The sequence below is a fragment of the Centruroides sculpturatus genome, unplaced genomic scaffold, assembly GCF_000671375.1.
Source record: "Centruroides sculpturatus isolate CEXI.00-Female unplaced genomic scaffold, Cexi_2.0 scaffold49, whole genome shotgun sequence".
Taxonomy (NCBI): Eukaryota; Metazoa; Arthropoda; class Arachnida; order Scorpiones; family Buthidae; genus Centruroides; species Centruroides sculpturatus.
Genome location: NW_019384317.1, coordinates 93,960 through 116,667, shown reverse-complemented (window position 1 = coordinate 116,667; position 22,708 = coordinate 93,960). Strand labels below are relative to the sequence as shown.

At 27.7% G+C, this 22,708-nt stretch overlaps 2 protein-coding genes across 6 annotated transcripts in view; one reads left to right on the top strand and one right to left on the bottom strand.

Moving 5' to 3' along the window:
- On the top strand, nucleotides 1-10,095 carry LOC111623653. The gene is made up of 8 exons (XM_023366317.1): nucleotides 1-117; nucleotides 451-585; nucleotides 1,481-1,566; nucleotides 3,375-3,507; nucleotides 3,654-3,769; nucleotides 7,002-7,122; nucleotides 9,305-9,409; nucleotides 9,484-10,095. Exons 1-8 carry the CDS (start codon nucleotides 1-3, stop codon nucleotides 9,697-9,699), a joined length of 1,029 nt encoding a protein of 342 aa, XP_023222085.1. The 3' UTR covers nucleotides 9,700-10,095.
- Nucleotides 10,096-14,481: 4,386 nt separating this feature from the next.
- Nucleotides 14,482-22,708, bottom strand: part of LOC111623788 (serine/threonine-protein kinase Nek4-like) — a 19,335-nt gene continuing 11,108 nt past the window's right edge. For 4 of the 5 annotated variants that reach the window (XM_023366492.1, XM_023366513.1, XM_023366504.1 and 1 more), the window contains exons 5-12: nucleotides 22,219-22,326; nucleotides 21,976-22,133; nucleotides 20,615-21,446; nucleotides 20,430-20,528; nucleotides 17,316-17,368; nucleotides 17,104-17,240; nucleotides 14,765-14,813; nucleotides 14,482-14,692 (exon numbers count right to left, since the gene is read on the bottom strand). In XM_023366492.1, the coding sequence (XP_023222260.1) occupies nucleotides 14,599-14,692; nucleotides 14,765-14,813; nucleotides 17,104-17,240; nucleotides 17,316-17,368; nucleotides 20,430-20,528; nucleotides 20,615-21,446; nucleotides 21,976-22,133; nucleotides 22,219-22,326 (1,530 nt within the window). In that variant the 3' untranslated portion in view covers nucleotides 14,482-14,598. The remainder of the gene's footprint in view (nucleotides 14,693-14,764; nucleotides 14,814-17,103; nucleotides 17,241-17,315; nucleotides 17,369-20,429; nucleotides 20,529-20,614; nucleotides 21,447-21,975; nucleotides 22,134-22,218; nucleotides 22,327-22,708) is intronic. The other variant, XM_023366521.1, reaches the window with a different exon arrangement.

The following is a 22,708-nucleotide window of genomic DNA, read 5'->3' as shown; positions in this document are numbered from 1 at the left end:
ATGATCAAAAAGATTTTGGAAGTTGAAGTTATTTTTTACTTGCAGATAATTTTGGTTCCCCTCTTCCAAGAAGACTGTCAGACATACATAATTCAGAATGTTTTTCATCTCTTGGATGTAAGATACGTTAAGCTTCTATCTTGTGAGATACCAGAAACAGCCATTTGAAATCTTTCCTATTTTGATACTATTCTATATACAAGCTATTATTGCTGCCCAGAACAGATACACTCAGTACCGATTATTGTATTGTCTTCCGTACCTACTTTTCGTTTCAAACCAATTACATCTTGTATTGTGTAACATACCTCATAAATCTCATTTTGTTATCTGGTGCAATTTAGTTGAAGAGCTGTGTATATTATTATATCAATAATAATTTATTTCAATGTCTTTATATGTATTCCAAGACTTTCAAAATTAAAACTTAAATTTTCTATATTATATTAGGCCTTGTTATTTGCAAGTAATCATGGCTACGGACAAATAGTGAGATTATTATTAGATAATGGAGCTGATCCTACAATAAAAACAATTGATGGACAAAATGCTGCAGATCTAGCTTATTCTAAAGGATATAGTCAAGTAATTATCTCTTTATATTAATAAAAATAGTTTATTAAGAAATATATTTTTATGTACAATATAAATTTTTACTTGTTTAATAATAATTGATATGTGCTTGTGATCGTTAATCATTTTATTAAACCGTTTACCATCTGTTTTAAGTAATTTGTATGGCTCCTTAGATAATATTACAGTAACCCCCTCATCTTATCACGCATGTTGGGAGACAAACCAAACAAGTAATATATCAAGATAGTGTAATACAAGCAGTGTATTTATTCACCTGTTTTTTTTTCTATTTTTGATCTCCAAATAATGGTGGTTTCAAGGTTAATGATTGGATGTCAAGAAATTCAATGGAAACTGATTATTTAAAAATTATTGGCTTAAATCAATTTTTTTGTCTTTCAAATACAAAAGTATTTATCTGAATGAGTGATATAATGAGGGGTTACTTTAATTTGAATACTGGCATTATTCCAACATCAGAAAAGTGATGAAAGAATTATAAAAATATAATTTAAATCTTGCATTGTTTGCATAATTTATGTTTTGGTTAATGTTAATTAGTTGACAGATTAATTTCTAAAATGTTTATATTTTGAAATGTCAGTGCTATGAAATTTTTATTTGATGTTTGATTGCAAGTTCCCGAAGTAAGAATTATGCATCTTGCATTTACTCGTCCATAATTTTTATTTTGAGAGAAATAATATTACATTGATTTTATTATAAAGTGAATTATCTGAAATTCTTTATAAATTTGGAGTTGATTTTAAGAAATTTTCAGGATAAAATTTTGTTAAAAAATTTATATATTTGCAATCTAAGTGAATATTTGTTGATTTTAAATTAGTAAAGTTAACTTATTTTTGACATGATAAAACTCTTTTAATATTTAATTACATTTTAGATTGCAGAAATTCTGACTGAAGCCTTTGAAAAGGAATATAATGATCCACACAAAATTCATGAGAGAGTCAGATCTAGTTGTGTGAGGTTTGTATGTTTTTAATGTATTAATAAACCTATAAAAATTCAAAAGAAAAATGCTATTATTATCTTTTTTGTTTGTTATATCAATATATATGCAAGTTTTTTTCATCTACCCAATAATTGTTTAGTTAATTTTAGAATACATGTTTCAAAAATATCATTAAATGTGAACATATTTATATTTTTAATATATGTGTGTATTCGAATCTCCAAAAATTACAAGACTGAAGATGGCAAATCATGTATAATTACGTTTACATTAAGCACAGTTGTAGAACATATGGCAAATAGAATTAGCTTGGGTCATGAAAGTTTAATAACAGAACTAGTTAAACACAAGGATAGAATAATTTTCAATTTGATTATACTGAAACTCTTATTTTAAAATGATTTTGCATTAATAAATATTTATCACACCAAGATATTTTTAAAAAATTTTGATTTTAATCATGATATATGTAGTAATTTGTTATATAACTGACACATTGTAGTGGTAATTAATTAATAGTGTTTGCTTATAATTATTGGAATTTAATATTAAAGCAATGATATAAAAACAAATTTCTATAATTTATATGAATATGTTCAAAAACATTTGAAACAACCAAAAATATCAGCTTATTTTTTTCATATTAGATTACATTGATTATTTAATCTCACTAAATGAATTCCTTATAATTTATTTTCAAATACTTTATTATGCTTATAAAAATAATTAACTAATAATTGATTAATTTATTAATCCTTAATGCATCATACAATAAATAAGTAATTTTCTTGTTATTTAGTTATTAATGTTTGATTTTATGGTTATATACATTGTTTATTTTGTTAAATAATTGTATATTGAAGAATACAAAATAAATTTCGTCTACAAAATTATTGTTTCAGTCGCCATTGATAAATAAAAAAGAAAACAAATCTTCGTTTACAGAGATGACTTTTTATTTAAGGCTTACACCTATGTAATAAATGTAAATTGGTTTAAAAAGGTCTTCTGGTGACAATAAGTTAAAACAAATAGTTCATAAAAAATGACCAACATCCATTTTTTTTTAACCAATATACATTTTTTACAGGGGTGTAGCCTCAAATAAAAATTGTTTGTGTAAATGAAGATTCATGCTTTTTTGGTTTGTCAGTGGTGACTATGAAATGATGAATTCTGAAGATAAAAGTTTTTTTTATTTTTCAATATACTTTTTCCATTGTTTATTTGCCTGTAATGAGATTGTTAATTAGGAGAACAGTCATCTCTTGTCTTCATAAGATATTATTTTTTCACAACTGATTTCTTCTTATTAGTCATTTTTGTATAACTCTGTTTTGTTTTGTAAAACACTTTTTTTTTAATCAAATATATAATTACTACTACACATTTTATTATTTGATTAAATATCGAATATTTTTTTTCCTTAACAAGATTGTTCTGTTATAAACTACTTAAATTATTTTGCAAGCTTAATTCACTGGTGGTATGAACATTTCAAATCAAAGATAAAGCCATGTTGAATGTAAAAATGTATGCAAAAAATTGATTAATTTTTTTTTTGCTTTCAGCATTATTTGTTTTATTTGAATTCATGTAAATAATGCTTTATTTATAATAATTTTTCCATGTAAAATAATCGTTATAACTGAGAGAATTAGCATTGGACAAATAAGCTTGGAAGTTTCTTTGTTTATATATATATATATATTCAATACTATAACTATCGATTGTAAAATTTATTTTATTTATTCAATAATCATAATTTATTGAAAATATGGTAATTTTAAATTAAATTCAAAAATTGTTACTTACTTTCTAGAAATATTACACACTTTAGTGAATTGGAGTTATTTTTTGTTGGAATTGGCCGGGGTGATTTGTTACCAATTTTTTACGAAAATGAACTCTCTTATAAAGATTTACTTACGTTGAATGAAGAAGACTTAAAAAAGGTATATTTTTTACAAATTTATGGGGATTTTACAGGGGAATCTCTGGGATAGCCACATAAGTGAGGTGGCCACAAAGCACGAGATTATTAATATAATATAATATAATAAAAAGAATAAATCAGTTTTTTTTTATTTTTTAAATATAGATTGGAGTCATAGATCCAAATGATAGAGAAGTAATATTAAAAGAAATTGTTTGCTTAAATGCAAGTCAATACAAGACCTCCAAAACACCAGAAATTCAAGATAAGAATATTCTTAGGTATTTATATAATTAATACAAAATTAATTTATTTTTAATAATTGTTAACAAATTTTTAAAGTTTTATATTTCATTTTTTAATGTAATTTTAAATATTATTGATGAGTTCAATCTTATAAAAATCTTTTATGTACAATGTAAATGTGTGTTTATATTGGTGGTTACCATCAATTTATTTAGTTTAGAAGATTATAAAAACATATTTTTGTTTAATTTGAATTTCCATCGGATGGAAATTCAAATTAAACAATCCGATGGAAATTCAAATATATCGTTAAAATTCGTCACCAGAGGGATATCTTGGCGTAATCTACATTTGTCAGCACTAATCCTCGGTAGATAAAAGGAGCCAGAAACCCAACTGGACAAGGATGAACTAACAAGATGTCGCAAGATTTACCATTCCAATTTTAAAGAATTTTTTAATCTTTATTGGTATTTGTGTTTTTAAGGAACTTTTTTAAATGTAGGCAGTTGTGTAGCCTAAAAAGGAAGGTCCAGCTGTCTATAATTTGTTCTAGAACACTATGTAAAAATGGTGATTGTCTAAAATATATTTTTAGAGCGACTTTGTCTTTAATTTGTGAAAAAATATTTTTGTTTAATATGTTCTGCTTTCAGAAAACATTCATAAATTGTTCTATTGGACAAGAGGTCAAGACTGCTGTATACAAGTGAATTTATTAAACTTAGGAAATGTCTAGTTCAATTATTTTGTTTTATTAGTTCTGTTTTGTGCATCAGTCTAAAAATTAATTAGGTTTCAATTAATTTAATAGTGAATTAAGGGTATTTGATGAGTGTTTTGGCTCGTTTTTACAATTTATGAATGGTGTGGTGATTGCATAAATCACTCATAATTGCAGTGAATTATGAGTGATTTAGTGATTAACGGTGTAGTGATTGTAATCTTGATGTAAGATAAATTGATGGGCATAAACTCATGCCCTTTATTTTTCACAAATAAAAACAAAATCTTGTTTTTTAATAAATCAAATTACTTTTACAAACTTCGAGCATTACAAAAAAAAGTCTTTTTGCACAACACAAAATAAGTAGAGCATGGATTGACATTCCATCTTTTAGTTCTCCTTTTCGACCATTTCAATGAATTTATCACTTGTTTGTTTACTGTTTTGAATCAAACTTAAACCTAAATTGTCTGATTTGGGTTTTGGTTATAATACATATGTAAGTGTAGCATAACACTCAATAATGATTAGTACTAGTGAGAGTTGGCAATATGTTGAGGAAGTCATTTCGAATGTAATGTAGTTAAGATTACTAATAGATAAATAGTTGTTGGAGCTGGCTTTGGCTAAATTTCAAGCATCCATAATAAATTAGTGCATGAATAATAATTTAATGCTTTCTGATGAGAAATAGAATCAGAAAAATTATATTACTTAAGAAAATCATGTTTTTTATTTAAGAAACACTAGACAATTTAAAAAAATAAAAACTTTATTTCTTCATAATATTGTCCTATTATTAAAAATTAACAGGCTATATAATATATGATTATCAATCTATAAGTATCATGTGCTTAATAGTCAGATTTGCATTTTACTATATAAATATGTTGAAATATGTTTAGAAAACTACTATTTCTTTGTAGAGGTCATTTAATACTTTTTAAATAAAGTTTTTTTAGCTCTCTCAACTCATCTCCGGATACAGATTTAAAACTTGACAGAATGTAACTTTTTCTCAAATTTTCGAATTCCAGTGTATCCTTAATCCTTTCTGTAACTGCACTATCACAATAGCAAATCCATAACTGTTAAATATGCAGTAAGTAAATTATTTAAGCAGGATAAGCAATGGATTAAATATGCTGAAGCATTGCACATTCATAAGGATACATAAAGGGGGCAGACAGTAAATTACAGAGAAAACACCATGGTTTCACTGGAAAGTATTGATAAATAAAATCTACAAGCAAATGATGTAAGAGGATGCAAGTGCGAGAGTACAAATATGAAAAGTGTAATTTGGAAGGTTCTATGCATAGGTTATTTTGCTTTGGGAAATAAATGTTTTAGATGTGTATTGATTTTGCAACATATCGTGTGATATTGTATAATATGTAAAAATAACCTATGTGTGTTTTTAAAATTTTTATATTCCAAAAATAGAAGCTTATAAAAACCATTTTGGACAACGGATGGCTTTGTTCTTTTTGTGAAATTTTAAATTTTATGCATTTTTCTGAAGATGGTCAATCTAAAGGACTGAAAACATTAGATTAATAAATGTTAGTTACTGCATATTTAATGGTTACAGGTTTGTTACTTCCACTATATGTTCAAATCTTTCACTTGATATTTTATTTCCTAAGACAGGAACATTATTATTTGTACATTTGATTTTTTTAAAAGTTTTTCAATATATATTATTCAATTCAAAAATAAAACCTAAACCCATTGTTATTTCTAGTTACTTAATAATCAGTTTTTAAGCCAATTAAACATTAAAGATGGTTCATATTTAGTTTGTTCTTAGTTCATTCTTAGTGATCTTTTTCTTTCGCCTCTTTTTTTTTTTATTGATCTCATTATCCATATCTATGGACCAAGCCAGACAGACCCCTTACATTTTTTATTAATTACATGATTTTTTTCTTTTGCTGTTATTAATTCTTCTATTATTCTGATACTGTTTCTTTTAGATGTCATAATTCTAGCTTCATTCCATAATGGTTCTGCATTCTTATTTGCACAAACATGTTCTGCTAGTACTGTGATAAGCTCTCCTTTTTTGACTGACCCTCTATTTTCATAATTTTTAACAGAGAACAGTTTTTGTATGTTCTATATGTCCTTCAGAACTTAGCATAAAGTTGCTATTGAAAACGAATCATACAGGAACACTTCTTTTGACAGAAAAAGTAGACTTATTTTCTATAATTTAGAATGGATATGCGTTTCAGGTTCTATGCCCCTCTTCAGTTCTTAGTTTTTACCAATACACACAATAAAATAAGGACTGAAGAGGGGCATAGAGCTCGAAATGCATATCCATTCTAAATTATAGAAAATAAGTCTACTTTTTCTGTCAAAAGAAGTGTTCCTGTAAGATTTGTTTTCAATAGCAACTTTATGCTAAGTTCTGAACGACATACAACTAATTGAGAGAACAGAGTTTATATAAATATCTAACAATATTTAAATTATATATTTGAGATTAATGTAGAATAATGCCATTAAGAGTAATTTTAAAATAATTTCAGCTGTACTGAAGCCGTGATGATGATGTCTAACATTAGCAGACATCTAGCTTATCTTAGAGGTACCATTATTTATTTGAGACATAAAATTCAGAGCCATCCAAGAATATTAGAACTTAGTCAGGTAAAGACTTTTTATTTATACATAAATTGTGGTTTTATTTTTAATGATATCAGAATTTAAGTTATGAATTATGAATTATTATAATGGATGTCTTTCCTAACACACTATGAAAGAAAAAATAATTCCTAGGTTGCCTAATATAATAGAAAAATTCAGTTTTGTAGGCAGCCTGAAATTATTATTTTTCATTATTGTTATTATAAATATATATTCATTCATTTTTTAAAACAATTATTACACAGCTGTGATAAAATGTTGCAAAAACGTGAAATTTATTAGACGACATGCTATTACTTTTTATCTAAATATACCCATAAAAATATTATCTGAATTAATAATTATATTAATAAAAAAAAGCCAGGATGACAATTATATTTTATAAATAATAACATCTCAAAGCCAGAGTAGTATACAATAAATCACCAAACGATCGCCTAAATATCAGGCTATAATAAGGCTAATTAAATGATTGGTATAAAGTAATTTGACACTAGAGGTAGCCGTTAGGCACCATCTCATAAGTAAATTAATAATTATAATTAAATAAATAAATTATTAAATAAATTTAGAACCTTCTGGAAAAAGAACTGGCCCGGGACAGGGCTCGAACCCACAACCTCCGCTTGCCATGCGGTGTGCTTGCCAGTTACACCATCCAGACAGAGTCCTCGCTTCCAGAAGTATATTATATTAGATATAACCTTACTTAGTTAAATACGGCACTGACTGGGGATGACTCCATCGCCCACGGCCTAAGACCGTAATTTATATATATATATATATACTTCACTGGGTTATGCGATAGCTGGCTGAGTGCCGTTGTGGAGATGGTCTTAGGCCGTGGGCGATGGAGTCGTCCCCAGTCAGTGCTGTATTTAACCAAGTAAGGTTATATCTAATGTAATATACTTCTGGAAGCGAGGACTCGCTCGGGATCTGGGTGGTGTAATTGGCAAGCTCACCACATGGCAAGCGGAGGTTGCGGGTTCGAGCCCCATTCCGGGCAAGTTCTTTTTCCAGAAGGTTCTAAATTTATTTAATTATAATTATTAATTTACTTAAGAGATGGCGCCTAACGTCTACCTCTAGTGTCAAATTACTTTATACCAATCATTTAATTAGCCTTATTATAGCCCGATATTTAGGCGATCATTTGGTGATTTAATTGTATTTTAAAATAAAATTCATAAAATGTCAAAATATTTTGTGAATTTGTTTTAAATTGTTGTCACAGATTTTTTTTCATGATTTTTGGACTATTGGGCTTATTCAAAAATAGGAAGCCAAAAATGAATCACACAAGTTATGGCATAAAAATTTTAATATATAATTTTAGAAACAGTAGCCCAATTGACAATTAAGTACCAAGGTGTTTTGCAGATCAATTATAACAGGAAATTGATGGTTATTGCTAATTATTTGACATATAAATTTAAAAAGAAAAAGCTACATTTGGAGCCATTATTAACTGTTCGTTGTTGCTATTGCCACAGGTTATTTTATAAACAAGTGTATATGGTCAAGTAAAGTGTCCATTGGTTGTTCATAATGTCTATCTCTGATTTCAGAAAGCCGACAATTGTCGACCAGAATTGGTCATGCGATTCATCCGATGTTGACATGTCCCATCTAACATCTTTATATTTTGGGATCCAGTCACTTTGGGCAATCACAATAAAGGGGAAGTCTACGTGCAACAGTTCGTAAAGAATTTCCCTTTGAAATAGTTCCTGAAAAACTATTTTTGTGTTAATTACAATTATAACAAACTCCTAACCATTATGAATGAACATTTCAAAAATTAATTGCAGAAGACATCAACTAATGCTAGTAGCAAAACCAGTTTTTGTATTTCATGTAAACATTATCCATAAAGCATTATATTGAAAGATGTGTGTTGTTCTATGAAGTTTAGATATTAAAAATTGAAAGACATTCTACAGGAGCATCAATATAAATTGATTGAAACAAATCAATAGAATAGGTTTCAGTTTTGCTAATTAATTATCAAACAGATCGTTGCTAAGAATAATCTTTCAAATGTTTCAAAAAGATGATGATAAAGTCAATTTTAGTGTGTAGAATTTACTTTCAAATGCTAACTTTTGACGCGTGAATAAAATAAGTACATATGTTATTAGAATAATGAACAATTCTTAACACATTATTATTTTTCGTACAGCAACCATTTAACGTACAAAATTTAATTAAAGAAACCGAACAAAGTATTAAAAACGCACATAATCTCTACGAAGAACTGAAATTTCTTGCAATGTATTTGAAGAAGGTATGCTTGAGTATTTTTATTACATAATAGAATCGATAAAGTAGTTAAAATTGGGACAATTACTAAAATTTCAGCTTCAAGACGACACATACGTACCCGCAGACGTCATAACAGAAGTGGTCCGTCCCGCCTACAAACCGACAAAATGGGAATTTGGATCTGTGTCTTTTTATCTTTTAGGACTGACCAGTTTGTCTTTAGTGTTTGGAAGTATTTGGTGGCGATTTCCACATTTCTTTCATAAATATTTGTTGTTAACAGATGTTATTAAAAAGATTGTAAATAGATAAAAGAAATTTGTTTTTAATGAAGGTGTAATAAATTCGTTTTAATATATTTTTTTATGAGTTATGTTGTTTTCAATTCACACAATCTCTCAACTGTTTACAAAAGGTTAGAGTTGCCTTATAGGTCACAAGTAGTATACTGGCATTGCCATCCTACATGTCTTGTATCTATCTGATGCTTTTAGATGATCCAGCAAGAAAATAATCAGCGGAGTCAAGTCTGGGGAACACGGTGGTCCCAGAATGGGACAGTGTTGGTGTACACACTCCATTCTGGAAAAATGTACAGTACCTTATCAGTTCATAGAATGTGCTCAAACAGCTGATGCTAAATTTACACTGGGTTGAATTGCACGTTGCACCAGTATATTCAGTATCACCCCTGCATGTTGTGCATGCCATGATGTAAAATTTGGTGTATTTATGTCTGTTGTAATCCCTTGTCTGGCTGGTCTATGTATGTTTGTATATGGATACTTCACAAAAGCAACCTGTGCCAGCTATGCTACCAAATCTGCTTTGAGCAGCGTATTACTGTATATTCAGAATCGTGTGTAGGCCTGGATATAGCCGGAAAGCATTAAAGCAAGCCGATAAATCTTACTCGTTTGCTTTTTACAAAATGAAAAGTGTTAAACAGTTCTACTGGAACAAAACAAATGCAGTACTTTAGTCAAATACTTCTTAACTAGTTCCAATATTAATTAAGAAAAGAAAATATCAAGTCAACATTTATGATTCTAAATTTTGGAGACTTTACCATATAACCCTTTTAAGAGACATCTGAATTGAAAAATTTTAATTATTATGATTATGTATACAGTGGATGCATAGTTCTCCTCCAAAAAATTTTTTAAAATAACAATGTATCGGGCTGTAAAGGTAAAATTTAGACATTTTGATTTTTTTCTAAAGATGACCGGAAAAAATTGTTCTAGGACATTCAATGTGGGCATATAAGTAGAGTAACCAGGAGACATTTCCCACATATTTCATCGGAAATTTCCAATGAAATATGTGATATTCGAATAACTTAAAATATATGGAAGCTCAGTACACTATAATTCTGTCATGTTATTTCACCCAAAGAGGGCCTCCAAATAAAGCCAAAAACATTTGAGATTGAAAACTCAATGTGCCGGAAGTTGTGTGGTAAATAGCGATTAGTAAATCACGACACATCTTAAAATCACAAAACAATATACACAAACACAACCCTTATAAACATTTTGTGTGCAATTTTCCAACACTTTTTCAATTTGATTATATAATTTTAAAACTCAAATTTCAATATTTTACTTCAAAGTTAGATTTCTCCAGAATTTCCTGTAATTACATTATATTATTCTGTAAATTTAATTTTATTAAAAAGTAAAATGGTGAAAATTTATCATTTAATCCATTATTACTAGAGATGTAACTGATACTGATAATAATGGAATTCGTACATTGTTTTGAAGGAAAATAAATAAAGATGGTTCATTTCACAATTTTGGAATGTTTCTGATGTATCAGTATGTTTTCCAAACTGATGCTCCAATAGTGGCTATTGAAAAAAAATCGGAGCTTTCATTTATAAACCGGAGCCAATTTCGATCATTGTAATTAAGATAAGGAACTTTTTCTAATTGTAAATTCGATCAATTAAATTGTTAAAATTGGAAGAATATTTGTTTTTTGCTATTGCAGAAATAGGATTTTATAACCAAATAACACCTTTTAACTTTATGTAAAATCAAAGACATGCTTTAATATAGAAAATTCAAAGTTTTCACAATATCTTCTAACCTGATTACAGGTGTTAATGAACACACTCAACAAACCTTTATCTCTGGTAATGCTTAAATTTCGGGAACAAACATTTTCGGCCTCACTCGAGGTCTGCTTCAGGTTAAATGAAAGGAACCTCGAGGCCCTTGAAATATACAGGGCCGACCAGACGGGGAGATGTATAAACTCTAAAGATGACAATGTGCTATCATACGCCTGGTGCTACGTAAGCAAAGAGCAAGAAGTCACCAATGTGCATATGTTCCAATTTATTTTAAAACCCAATATTTGAAGTTGTTCCAAGTTTGGAATCCTGTTTTCAATTCATTTAATTCTGAAGCAGACCTTGGGTGAGGCCAAAAATGTTTGTTCCTGAAATTTAAGCATTACTGCAGATAAAGGTTTGTCAAGTATGTTCAAAGTTTTTGAAATCATTTTCATTACAAAGTATTATATAAGTTTTTATTATTATACACTTATTANTTTCCTCTGGTGGCAATATGACACAAGAAACTGTTCCCAAAAGCTAATCATTTACATATCTAGCTATGATGATGCAACATACCAATTTTTATTCAAATCCAACAAGTCCTTCATGGTGCATTATTTTTTTGTTATCCAGTGTATATATATATATATATATTGTCATGATCTACTTCTTGTTAAGCCGTAACAATCGTGAGCTATTTCATGTACATATATCAGTCGCGGACCACTTTCTGTAAAGCGGTAAAAGGGCTGGAGCAATAGCGTAGGAAGACTGGAGACACTTCTGGACTAGCTGTCTTAGCACCTGGCTGCATGTAGCTACGCTCCATATTTCGTACGACTTCTTATATCCCAAGTAAAATTTAAATTGGAGTTAGTCATTGTTATCTCTGAATGTTTTTATATAATATTGATACATCGTGTCAATCAATTAATTATTATATCTGCTAGTTGGGAACAACCCAATAATATTATATATTTTAATCAAAATTACTGTATATATATATATATATATACAATAATTTTATCTGCTGTATATTTTATAAAGAAAGTTTTCAGCCTTATTTAATGTGTATTTTAAATTTTCTATTTCTATATTATGTAATTTGTTTAAGTGTAAAAAACAAAACTATAGATGTATATGTATGTTGACAGAAACTAGTTAATGGTAATAAAAAAAAAGTCATCAGCAATATTAATAATAATTCTTTTCATTAACTTGTTTTAATGTTGTTAATAAAATAAATTTGATGAAAACAGAATTTTTTACAAATACTTTCAAAGTTTATATTGATATAAATAGGTTATTGAATAAAATATTCTTTAAAAAATTGACACCTTCAGTTAAATAATATCAACAAATACTATTGTACAATAAATAAATAGCAATGGAACATTAGCAATAAAAGCAAAGAATTCTGGACCAGGGTTTCTTAAACTTTTTTTATTCACGACCCCATTTATGATTATTTTATGTTTTTTGGGTTGCGAAAAAATCACAAAGATATATACAAATTTGCAAAATCAATAATGGTGTACTACCATAGTTCATTCTTGTGTTACAATGGAACAGTGACAACTGAATACACTGAAAAGCGACAACACTATACTAGTACACACTAGTGTTGCTGAATTGTTGTCTCGCTACACCATAAGTGACACAAAGTGCAACTCATGAAACCTATGACACAAAGCGTGCCATTTTCAAACTCTCACAAATTATTTTCAATATTTTGCATTAAAATCTTGCGACCCCAAATGGGGTCGCGACCCATAGTTTAAGAAGCCCTGTTCTAGACTTATATAGATTCATAAATTATTGTTTTAAAGATCAGTTTAGGACAAAATAGCAAATAAAGATAAATTAATTTCAGCATATATTCCAAGATAAACAAATTCTAAACAATTCATTTACATAAAATTATTTTGATGGATTAGAAATTGATTCTTCAATGTACGCTCAATGAAATATGAAAAATCAATAAATTGAATTGACTGAACCTTTATTAATTAATTACAAAATTTAAATATGACTGATAAAGGGTATTTACCACATATCTGCACAGATAAGATGATATTTGAATCATAAAAAAAGACACCCCAAAATCCCGGGGTCATCTTATAGGATAGATACGAAAAACATTAGATGAAATTTATATCAACAACAATTTTTAATAGGATTTATATTTGGACTGTCGGAAGTCCACTTTAAACAACTGATTTGTTTTTTATAGTAAATCCTTTTGCTGTTCTTGCTTGATGGTAACTAGCATGGTTGTCGAGATTACCAAAATGATTATCAACTGATGTTATGGAAAGTGTTCAATTATTTCCTTGTAAACCCCAGCATAACTGTGACTTTTGTTATACATAGGTTATCAATATCTTCAAACCATCAAACTTGTAGGAAATTTATCAGACTACAGTAGACATGAAAATTTGAACCAGTGATTCTCCTAGAAGATACACTGCTTGATCAGAAAATTATGTACGCAGAATGACACAATAGTAAAATTTTGTCTTCAAGATGAGGACAGAAACTTCCTATTAAATTTTTGATTCTTGTACAAAAAGCTTAATTCTCATGGAAATAATTTATTTAGTGTTTTTACCTCTGAATCTAGCACTAAGTTGAAGGAGCACAAACAAATGGTGATATTAAATGGAGGTTTGACTGTGTAAATATTCACAGTATTTGTTTAATTATTAGAATTCTGGATAAAATATTATATTAATGTAATAATTACATAATCATACTTGTTTGTTAAAAAAATTTATGATGAAATTATAAAGAAATTAAACTTTATCATTGTAAATTCTAACTCAAATTAGAAGTTGCTATCAGAATATACAATAAGTGAAATGTGACTTTTTAAATGCTCAAGTAACATTTTTTTTCATTTTAGTATTTTAAATATTTATGATTTTCTGCTTTGATATCAAATTATGAGGTTTGATTTTACATTAATTATACAATATTTAGGAGAAATTTGGAGTTTATTTAGAAGAATTTTATATATATTTACTCAAAATTTATACAGAATTCTATTTTGTCTTTACAATAGACATAAGTTTGACTTTTTACTATTTTAATTTAGTTATTCTATAAAATTTACACAAATATTCAATTATATGTAACAGAAATTAACTTACTTGTAAAATTTCAAAATTTGTAGTAGGCTCTATAGTTTTTATCAGTTCATCTAAACGATTTTCACCCAATGCTTTGATGCAGTCCCTTAAAAATTTATATTTTAAATTAGCAACAACAAATATATGTAACATATAACAACTCTACAATGCAATATACCTTTTCAACAAGTCTATTCTCTGAATAATATGAGATTTAATTAATGTGCCTAAATAAAGAAAAAATAAGTAAAATTAATTCTTATTGCAAAAACTGTGTTTAATTATATGTAGTAATGTAATTTAATACAAAATTTTCAAAAACTTTCTTGATATTCAGTAGATAAATTACATGCTAAATATAATTGGAATCTTATTTAAAAAAAGCCTAATTTACGTGATGTATATTACATTTATTCAGAGAGCCGTAAGTACCTATAAAATAGTAAATTACACCAATCACTCAATGGAAAAACTGGTAATTAATATCTGATTATTATAATTAAACATATGTAGTTCTTAAACCACTCGTTTGCCATTACAAGAAATCCTCGTTAATTCAAACTCGGATAGTTCGTAACTGTACTTTTGTCCCAGCTGTGGATATAGAGATTTACATGTTTAGGAATTTGGTTAGTTTGAAATATGCCTATTTCTGTATGAATTGCAATATGTGTATGTTAACTTGTTCCTTTAGATTGAAGTGCCTCCATACTATGAGAGGTCAACAGATCAAGAACAACTCTAATCTAGTTAACATGGCTTTGCTTTTACAGTAACACATTTTTGGGTATCATCTTACTCATGGACTACCTTCTCTTATTTCATAAAATATGGCTGGGTTTTGGAATTGCAAGATTGGGCTGCAAGTATCAGACTGAGATATTTGTAAGGCACTAAAACATTTGATCAACTTATTACTTTTCGGGCCACTTTCAAAATACTTTTGGACTACATTTCGAGGAATTCTGCTTTACTCTCTATAAAACCTATCTTCTGGCAGCTCAAGGTTCTCACCGGACATGTGCTCTTTATCTGCAGTTTATTTATATTATTATTAATTAATGAAAATAGCATTTTGATTATGTAGCTGTATTCCATTTGCTTAATAAATTACATCAGTTACATAGCATTTGGCATATTGTATAGAAATATGTAAATCTTGGATAATTCAAAACTCGATAATTCAAAGTCGTGATTATTTTTCTTCCCTTGAGTTTCAAACTAACGAGGATTTCCTGTATATAAGTTGAATGCATGTTAAAAAATATGAGAGAATGGTGAAAATATCTAGCATAGCTTGTCTGTCACAAAGACTGCTTCAGTTTGATAGCATATCTTCATGTTTTGCCATAGTTAGCCTCTTAAATCTCTAGATCAGTAGAGAAATGATCCAGGAGGTTAAGAGCAATTATTTAGATTTAAAGCTATTGAATATTTTATAAGCTATATCAATAAAAATTGTAAATGTAAATTGAGAAGGGAGTGCACAATGATGAATTCAAATTGCATACACTTATCTGAGAGAAATTCAAGCTGTTCTTGATAAAGAAGACAGTGTTCAGGTGTTTTAGTAAATCTAGCATTTGAAGATTTCTTAGAATTTATCAATAATAGAATTGAACAAACTTTTTAATTTATTATTCCATATTAATTTGCTAATTTTAATAATTATATTCTTCAAGTATAAACTACCAATAACCTGATTATTTGCCAAATGAACTGCTGGATTAATTGCTAACAGTAGCCATATCCTAGCCCGATATAATCCAGCAGTTTATACAAACAAAAAGAAATATAAATGCCAACAATGTTTATACAGTATTAATTTTTAAGTAACTTCAATTCTTGACATTCATTTTCAAATATTGTTGAACGGAGATATGATAATCTGCTTGGTACAATGCCAATATGACTTATTTTCCACAGCAAACAAAACATTTCCCACTCCTAGTGCCAAGTCTTTACATATCCAGCATTTCCTGTTAGTCAAAATGAATTAATGGCTTGTGGACAGCTGCATTTCCATATTACTTTTATATTCACATAATAAATATGAATTTACTAAAGATTAATCTATAAATAAATCTTACCTTTAAAGTTTTACATGTTCAAATGGATTTTATTTTATGCATATGTCTTCCAAAATAAATTACAAAAGCATTCGTAAAAATATTGTAGTTATAAAATAAAATAGTATCTAAGTTATATTATTTATATTTTTTCCATATTTAATTCTCTTCTCCCTGTGAGCATTAAAAGGGACTTTGGAAAAAAAAAAGTTCATGATGGGTTTGAGGAATGGGTTCTGATGTATCCTATGATGAGGTTTTATAGAGAGTAAAGTAGAATTCCTCTAAATGTAGTCCAAGAAAAATTCCCAAGGTCATCCATCCAGATTCAAATCCACATCCCCACAGTGGTGGGCCAATGCCACGACTGCATTGGTCGTCCATTCGTCATGTACCGTTATTAAACTAACTAATTAGATTATAATTTCAAAATTACTTTAATACTTACTTCTGTCAATTGAATGTTTTTCATTGGAAGGATCAATTGAAATGTTTTTGGCATAATCAGAAGAATTTTGTTTTCTTTGATTGCTTAATTGTAAAGTATTATTTAATAATCCAATAAATTCCTGAATTTCCACATCACTAAAATAAATTATTTATCATTTGAGATTTTCCATTTTGAAAAAATTAAATCAAATTAAAAATTTTATATTTTACTTTTTTTCTTCTTTAGTTTCATTTTCTCCCAAAATGTCATGTTCTTCATTAGCCTAATAAAAAAGCAATTTGTAAACAGCATTAATATTATTATTTTATAATGTATTTCATAATTGAGCCAGTCACTTGCCAAATTGATTAACTCTACAAAACAAAAAGTATAAAAATTAATAATATCAATTATTTAAAAAAATTCCTTTTAAACTTTAAATTTAAATAAACATTGTAGAATGTATTTTTACATTAAAGCTATGCTTTAATATAACAATATATAAAATTATTTATGCAAAAAATGTAAAAATAATAACGATTATATTAAGGATTTACAAATGGAGTTAATTGATTTGGCCTGTGAATGACTCAATTAAGGATTTTAAGAGAGTTAATTTGAAATTAGATGGATAATAAATGTCAATAATATCACCAAATGATTGCCAAATTTAAATCAAGCTACTTTACCACTACCATTAATAATTAAATTAATATTTATTAAATAATTTAGAATATTCTGGAAGAAAAGAATTGGAGCGGGACTCCAACCCATAACTGTGTACCAGGTAGCATAACTAACAATGCATCTGCATTGTTAGTTATGCTACCTGGACCTCCATCTAATCCCTCACTTCCAGACATATTTAATTTAGATATAACTGTCTTCTGTTACTTATGGCATCAAGTGGGGATAACTCAGCATTCATGGCCTATAATCACCCACTATGGCACTCAGTTGACTATTGCTTTACCCTGGCATGATGTATATATACACATATAAACTTCTCAAAATCTGATATCTTATAATGAAATCAAATGATTGCCAGATTCAAATTAGGGTACTTTACTGCTACTATTAATAATTAAATACTGAGTAATTTGGTACTAGAGGTAAGCATTAGGTGCCATCTCTTATTAAATTTAATAATTATGATTAAATAAATAATTTAGAATATTCTCAGTATTACTCAGTATTTAATTATTAATAGTAGCAGCAAAGTAGTCTGATTTAAATCTGGCAATTGTATGGTTTCATTATAAAATATTGGGCTTTGAAATGTTTATATATGTCCAAGCAACATATCTGAATATATATTTTTAAACTACAACATAAACGTTAAATGCTAATTAAAAATAAAATTAAAATTGAAGACAGCCTGTTAGAGAACAGTCACCATTTATTCACTTTCATTGTTCTAGAATATGGCTTTTGACAATCAACCTTTCTTTAGACTGCTTTGGTCACTGTAAGTTTTTAAAAATTCCTTTAAAAACAATGAAAAAATATCGGATTAAAAACAAACTTTTAAAATCGGAGCTAGTAACAATGTAGGTATCTTTTTCCTTTCTATCTATGCCATATTGGAACTATATTATTATTTGAGAAAAACTCTAGTAGTAGTAAGTCCCATAGTAGTATATCTACTTCCAGAACTTGTTAATTAATTAATAGCTATGGAAGTGATGATCAGATCCAGATAACATAACTGGTAATGCATCTAGATGTAAGTGAATACTATGGAAGGAAAGATCCTGCTCCAAGCTGATCTTTCCTTCCATAGTATTCTAAATTAAAAATTACTTTATTTCTAATTATTAAATTTATCATCAGATGGCAACTTAATCATCTATCTTTAGCCAAATTGCTTTTTAACTGGTTATTAATTACCTTAATATAGCCTGTTAAATAATCTGACGGATCATTTAATACTACAAGTGTATCAGGTTGTTGTATATATTAATTCTACTGATACAGTAGAGCCTCGAAAACTCGGCCTAATGTGGACCGAAGGATGGCCGAGTTTGTGAAAATGCCGGGTTATCGGGAATGGGGTTAAAAAAGGATAAGTATGCGTGTTTCCTCAGAAAATATTGTACTGTACTTGTATGTATTGTTTGCTTGAGAATACAACAGAGAATAAACTGCCCAAATACCCTTAAACAAAGGAAAAGTATGTCCTTTATGAAGGCATAGAGCCTTTACTACATGAAAATGAAAATTAATGAATACACTTTGTACAGTAATTTACCTGATAAGACAGACCTCAGAAAAATACTTTATGAGAGCTTTTATACTTTTATAAAGCTGTCTATAATGAAAATTAATTAACTAAGGATTTTTTTGCCCTGCCAAGGTGTGGCCGAGTTATCCGGAGTGCCGGGTTATCAAGTGCTGAGTTTTCGAGGCTCTACTGTGTACCAATTGTGGAAAGATTGCATTTGGAAATATATCATATATGCTTATTCTGAACCATATAAAACTATTTAAAAAATATATCATATTTTTAACACAAATATCTACATAATAAATAATTTTAAGTAAGTCCCAAATGTGGGAAAAGTATATGCATTTCATACAAACACTCAATTCTTGACTTCTTTTTATGTGAAACTACATTATGGCCATTAAATAATCTTTTAGCATTATCATCAAAATAACTATATGAAATCTATCCAATTTTTATTAAAATATTTATTACATTGAAGAAAGAAGTGTACTTTTTTTAATTAATAATTTATTGTGATATTTGGCAGCTTATCCCATATAGATTGCAAATGTTTTTATGTCATTCCCACTCAACAATCATTTGCTTTTGCAGTCTATTATTAATTATGATGTATTAATAGTTATAGTGTAGAACAAATTACATTTTTAACACTGTTTTTTCCTATCGTTCATTTTTAAATGAGTGAATTAATTGCTACAGTTGCCTTTGCATCTACTATTGAGTATGATAATAGCTCTTTACTCCTTAATATATACCTGAAGATGTCTGTTATAAACAGATGAATGTGTTAATTTGAGGTATGCATTTTTGTTTGTGAGTAAATTTATTTTAGAACTCTGTTTGTGAAACTGATTATTATACATTTTTGTAGTTAGTTTGTTATAATGTACTAGAATGTATAAATTTTCAAAACATTTTATAGTAGTAAGACAAATGACAGATTTGTATACTCTATCATCATTCTGTTATTGTTATGTATAATGGTTTAAGACTCATCACTGTATCAATGTTATGTTATTTCATGAAAACACAAGTGGATTATATCAATTAGATATTTGTTATGTATGAAAAAAAATAAATTTTTTTACAAACATATTAATAAATATAACCTTACAGAAGAAATATCTGATTCTGACAAAAACTTCTGTTTTTCTTTCGGCAAATGAAGTTTTTCCCTCCTCCTACGTCTTGCTTCCGAATTTGGCTTTGAGATCTGTTTTGAATATAATAAAATATATTATTTAATTTTATTTGTTTTAAAAATCTTAATATTTTAAAATATTTACATTAAAAACTTACAGAATATAAATTTTTAGATGTGCAAGTGCTTGACGAATCAATTTTTTTATTGCTGTCGGTAAAGCAATCAAATGATTTTTGTTTGGTTTCTGATGATGCAGTTATATCGTGATTAGTTAATAAACTGACGGGTTTCCGAGGTGGCAATGGAAGGGGACGAAGTTCTTCTAAAACTTCACAGTGCTTCTCTTCAGTTTCTCTCAATAATTTTCTTCTTCTCCTCCTCCTCCTCGGAGATTCTAATTCATCAAACTCAAAGTTTTTCTTTTTTTTAAATAATATATTATTGCTACATTTTTGTACTGTACTGCACTCATTTGAATTTGATTTTTCTTGAAATTTACTAATTAAATTTTTGCACCGAATGTGATTTCCTTCATTAATATCTTCACACGAGGTTCCAGGAAAATGAAAATCTGTAGATTTATTTAAAATATTATTATTGCCATTTGAATTATTACTTTTATCAGTCCCTTCATCCTTATTATTTTCTCTTGTATTCATTTCTAACAAATCTTTACGATCTTTCTTGTTAAAATTTTTTACATGATTAGATTTGTCATTTATATGATTAGGCTCAAATTCTAAATTTTTAACCAAATTTTTTGAAAATTTGAAAACTTCATTATTAGAATTTTCCTCGTTAAACAAAATTTTCTTACTATCTGCTGGATATGAAATCTTATTTTTTGTGTATGCTTTAGCTTCGTTTATTTCAGATGTTGTTGCAATAGCTTCTACTACAGTATTACTTTCTTCCTTGATATTATTATCTATTTTACATTTATGCTGTGTTGGCAGTGACTGTTTTGTAATTTTTATTTGATTGCTGCTGAAATAAAATAAAACCTAGTTTAATCTTAATCAATATTTGTTTCTTCTGACATAAAGAATTTCAAAAGGAACTATTACAGTATATCAAATAGTTGTTCGGCTTATTTAAACATTCAGTTATTAATAAAGAAAGATGTCATCAACATCTCCATTTAAAGCTGGCTACATATGCACCAGTATAACAGTGTCTAATGTCCTGTATATAATATATAACATACAGAAGAAAAAACTGACAAGTCTGTCATCCATATGTTCAGGTATACTGGTATGTATACCTGAACAAAAAAAATTAATTCAAACTTTGAAATATATTGAGTACAACACTGAACTTTTTTTTTTACAAGCTCTGTCACTTTTTAAAGAGCAGAAAAAAGTGCATGTCAACTTATAACTAGCATGCACTTTTGTTTCTTTTATTTTCTTTCGGATAGCAAATTGTTAACAGAAATGAAATTAAGTGACTGATAATGTTATTTTCTTGATTTAATTAATTAAATATTCAAAAAATAAAAAATTATTTACTTTACCAATTACTTGTCTCCTGAAGAAAATTTTTAATATGTTTATGCATATATTCATTTTGTAATATTGATTTCACAGATGGACGAGTATTAGGATCGTAATTCAGCATTGAAGAAATTAAATTAGTTAGTTCAGTACTGTAATGTTTTGGCATAGGTGGAAACTACAACAAAATAAAGTTTTTGTGACTTTGAAATTATATAAAATTTTTATATTAGGAAAATTGAATAGAATTAAAATATTTCTACCTGTCCTTGGACTATTTTGTACATCAAAGAAGTCAAATCCCAAGCATTGAAAGCATGCCGAAGAGTAGACATTTCATATAAACAGCAACCGAGAGCCCAAATGTCTGACTACAAAAATGTTTTACATAAATAATTCTGATTACAAACATATCAGATTCATTCAGAAGAAGCCTTTTTTATTTAATATATATCATGTATTATCTTGTAATTAATTAAGCAGAGTATTTATAATTACATTAAAAATAACAACACTGATTTAATTTTGTTATTAAAAAGAAATAATAAAAATACTGTTATAAACAACAAAAACATAATAATTATAATAGTAATAAATATTGTTTTAATTTCTATAATTTTTCCATTTTATTTATATTTTAAAATAAAAAAATTCATTAAATTAATATGAAATTAGTACAAAATAAATATTTGACAATTAATTTAATGTATAAATTACATTAGCAATTCTTAAATATATATATATATATATAAT

Coding starts and splice junctions, on each gene's coding strand:
- LOC111623653 (XM_023366317.1), top strand. CDS start 1: ATGATCAAAAAGATTTTGGAAGTTGAAGTTATTTTTTACTTGCAGATA. Junction 7,123..9,304: donor GAATATTAGAACTTAGTCAG/GTAAAGACTTTT, acceptor TTTTTCGTACAG/CAACCATTTAACGTACAAAA. Junction 9,410..9,483: donor TTGCAATGTATTTGAAGAAG/GTATGCTTGAGT, acceptor CTAAAATTTCAG/CTTCAAGACGACACATACGT.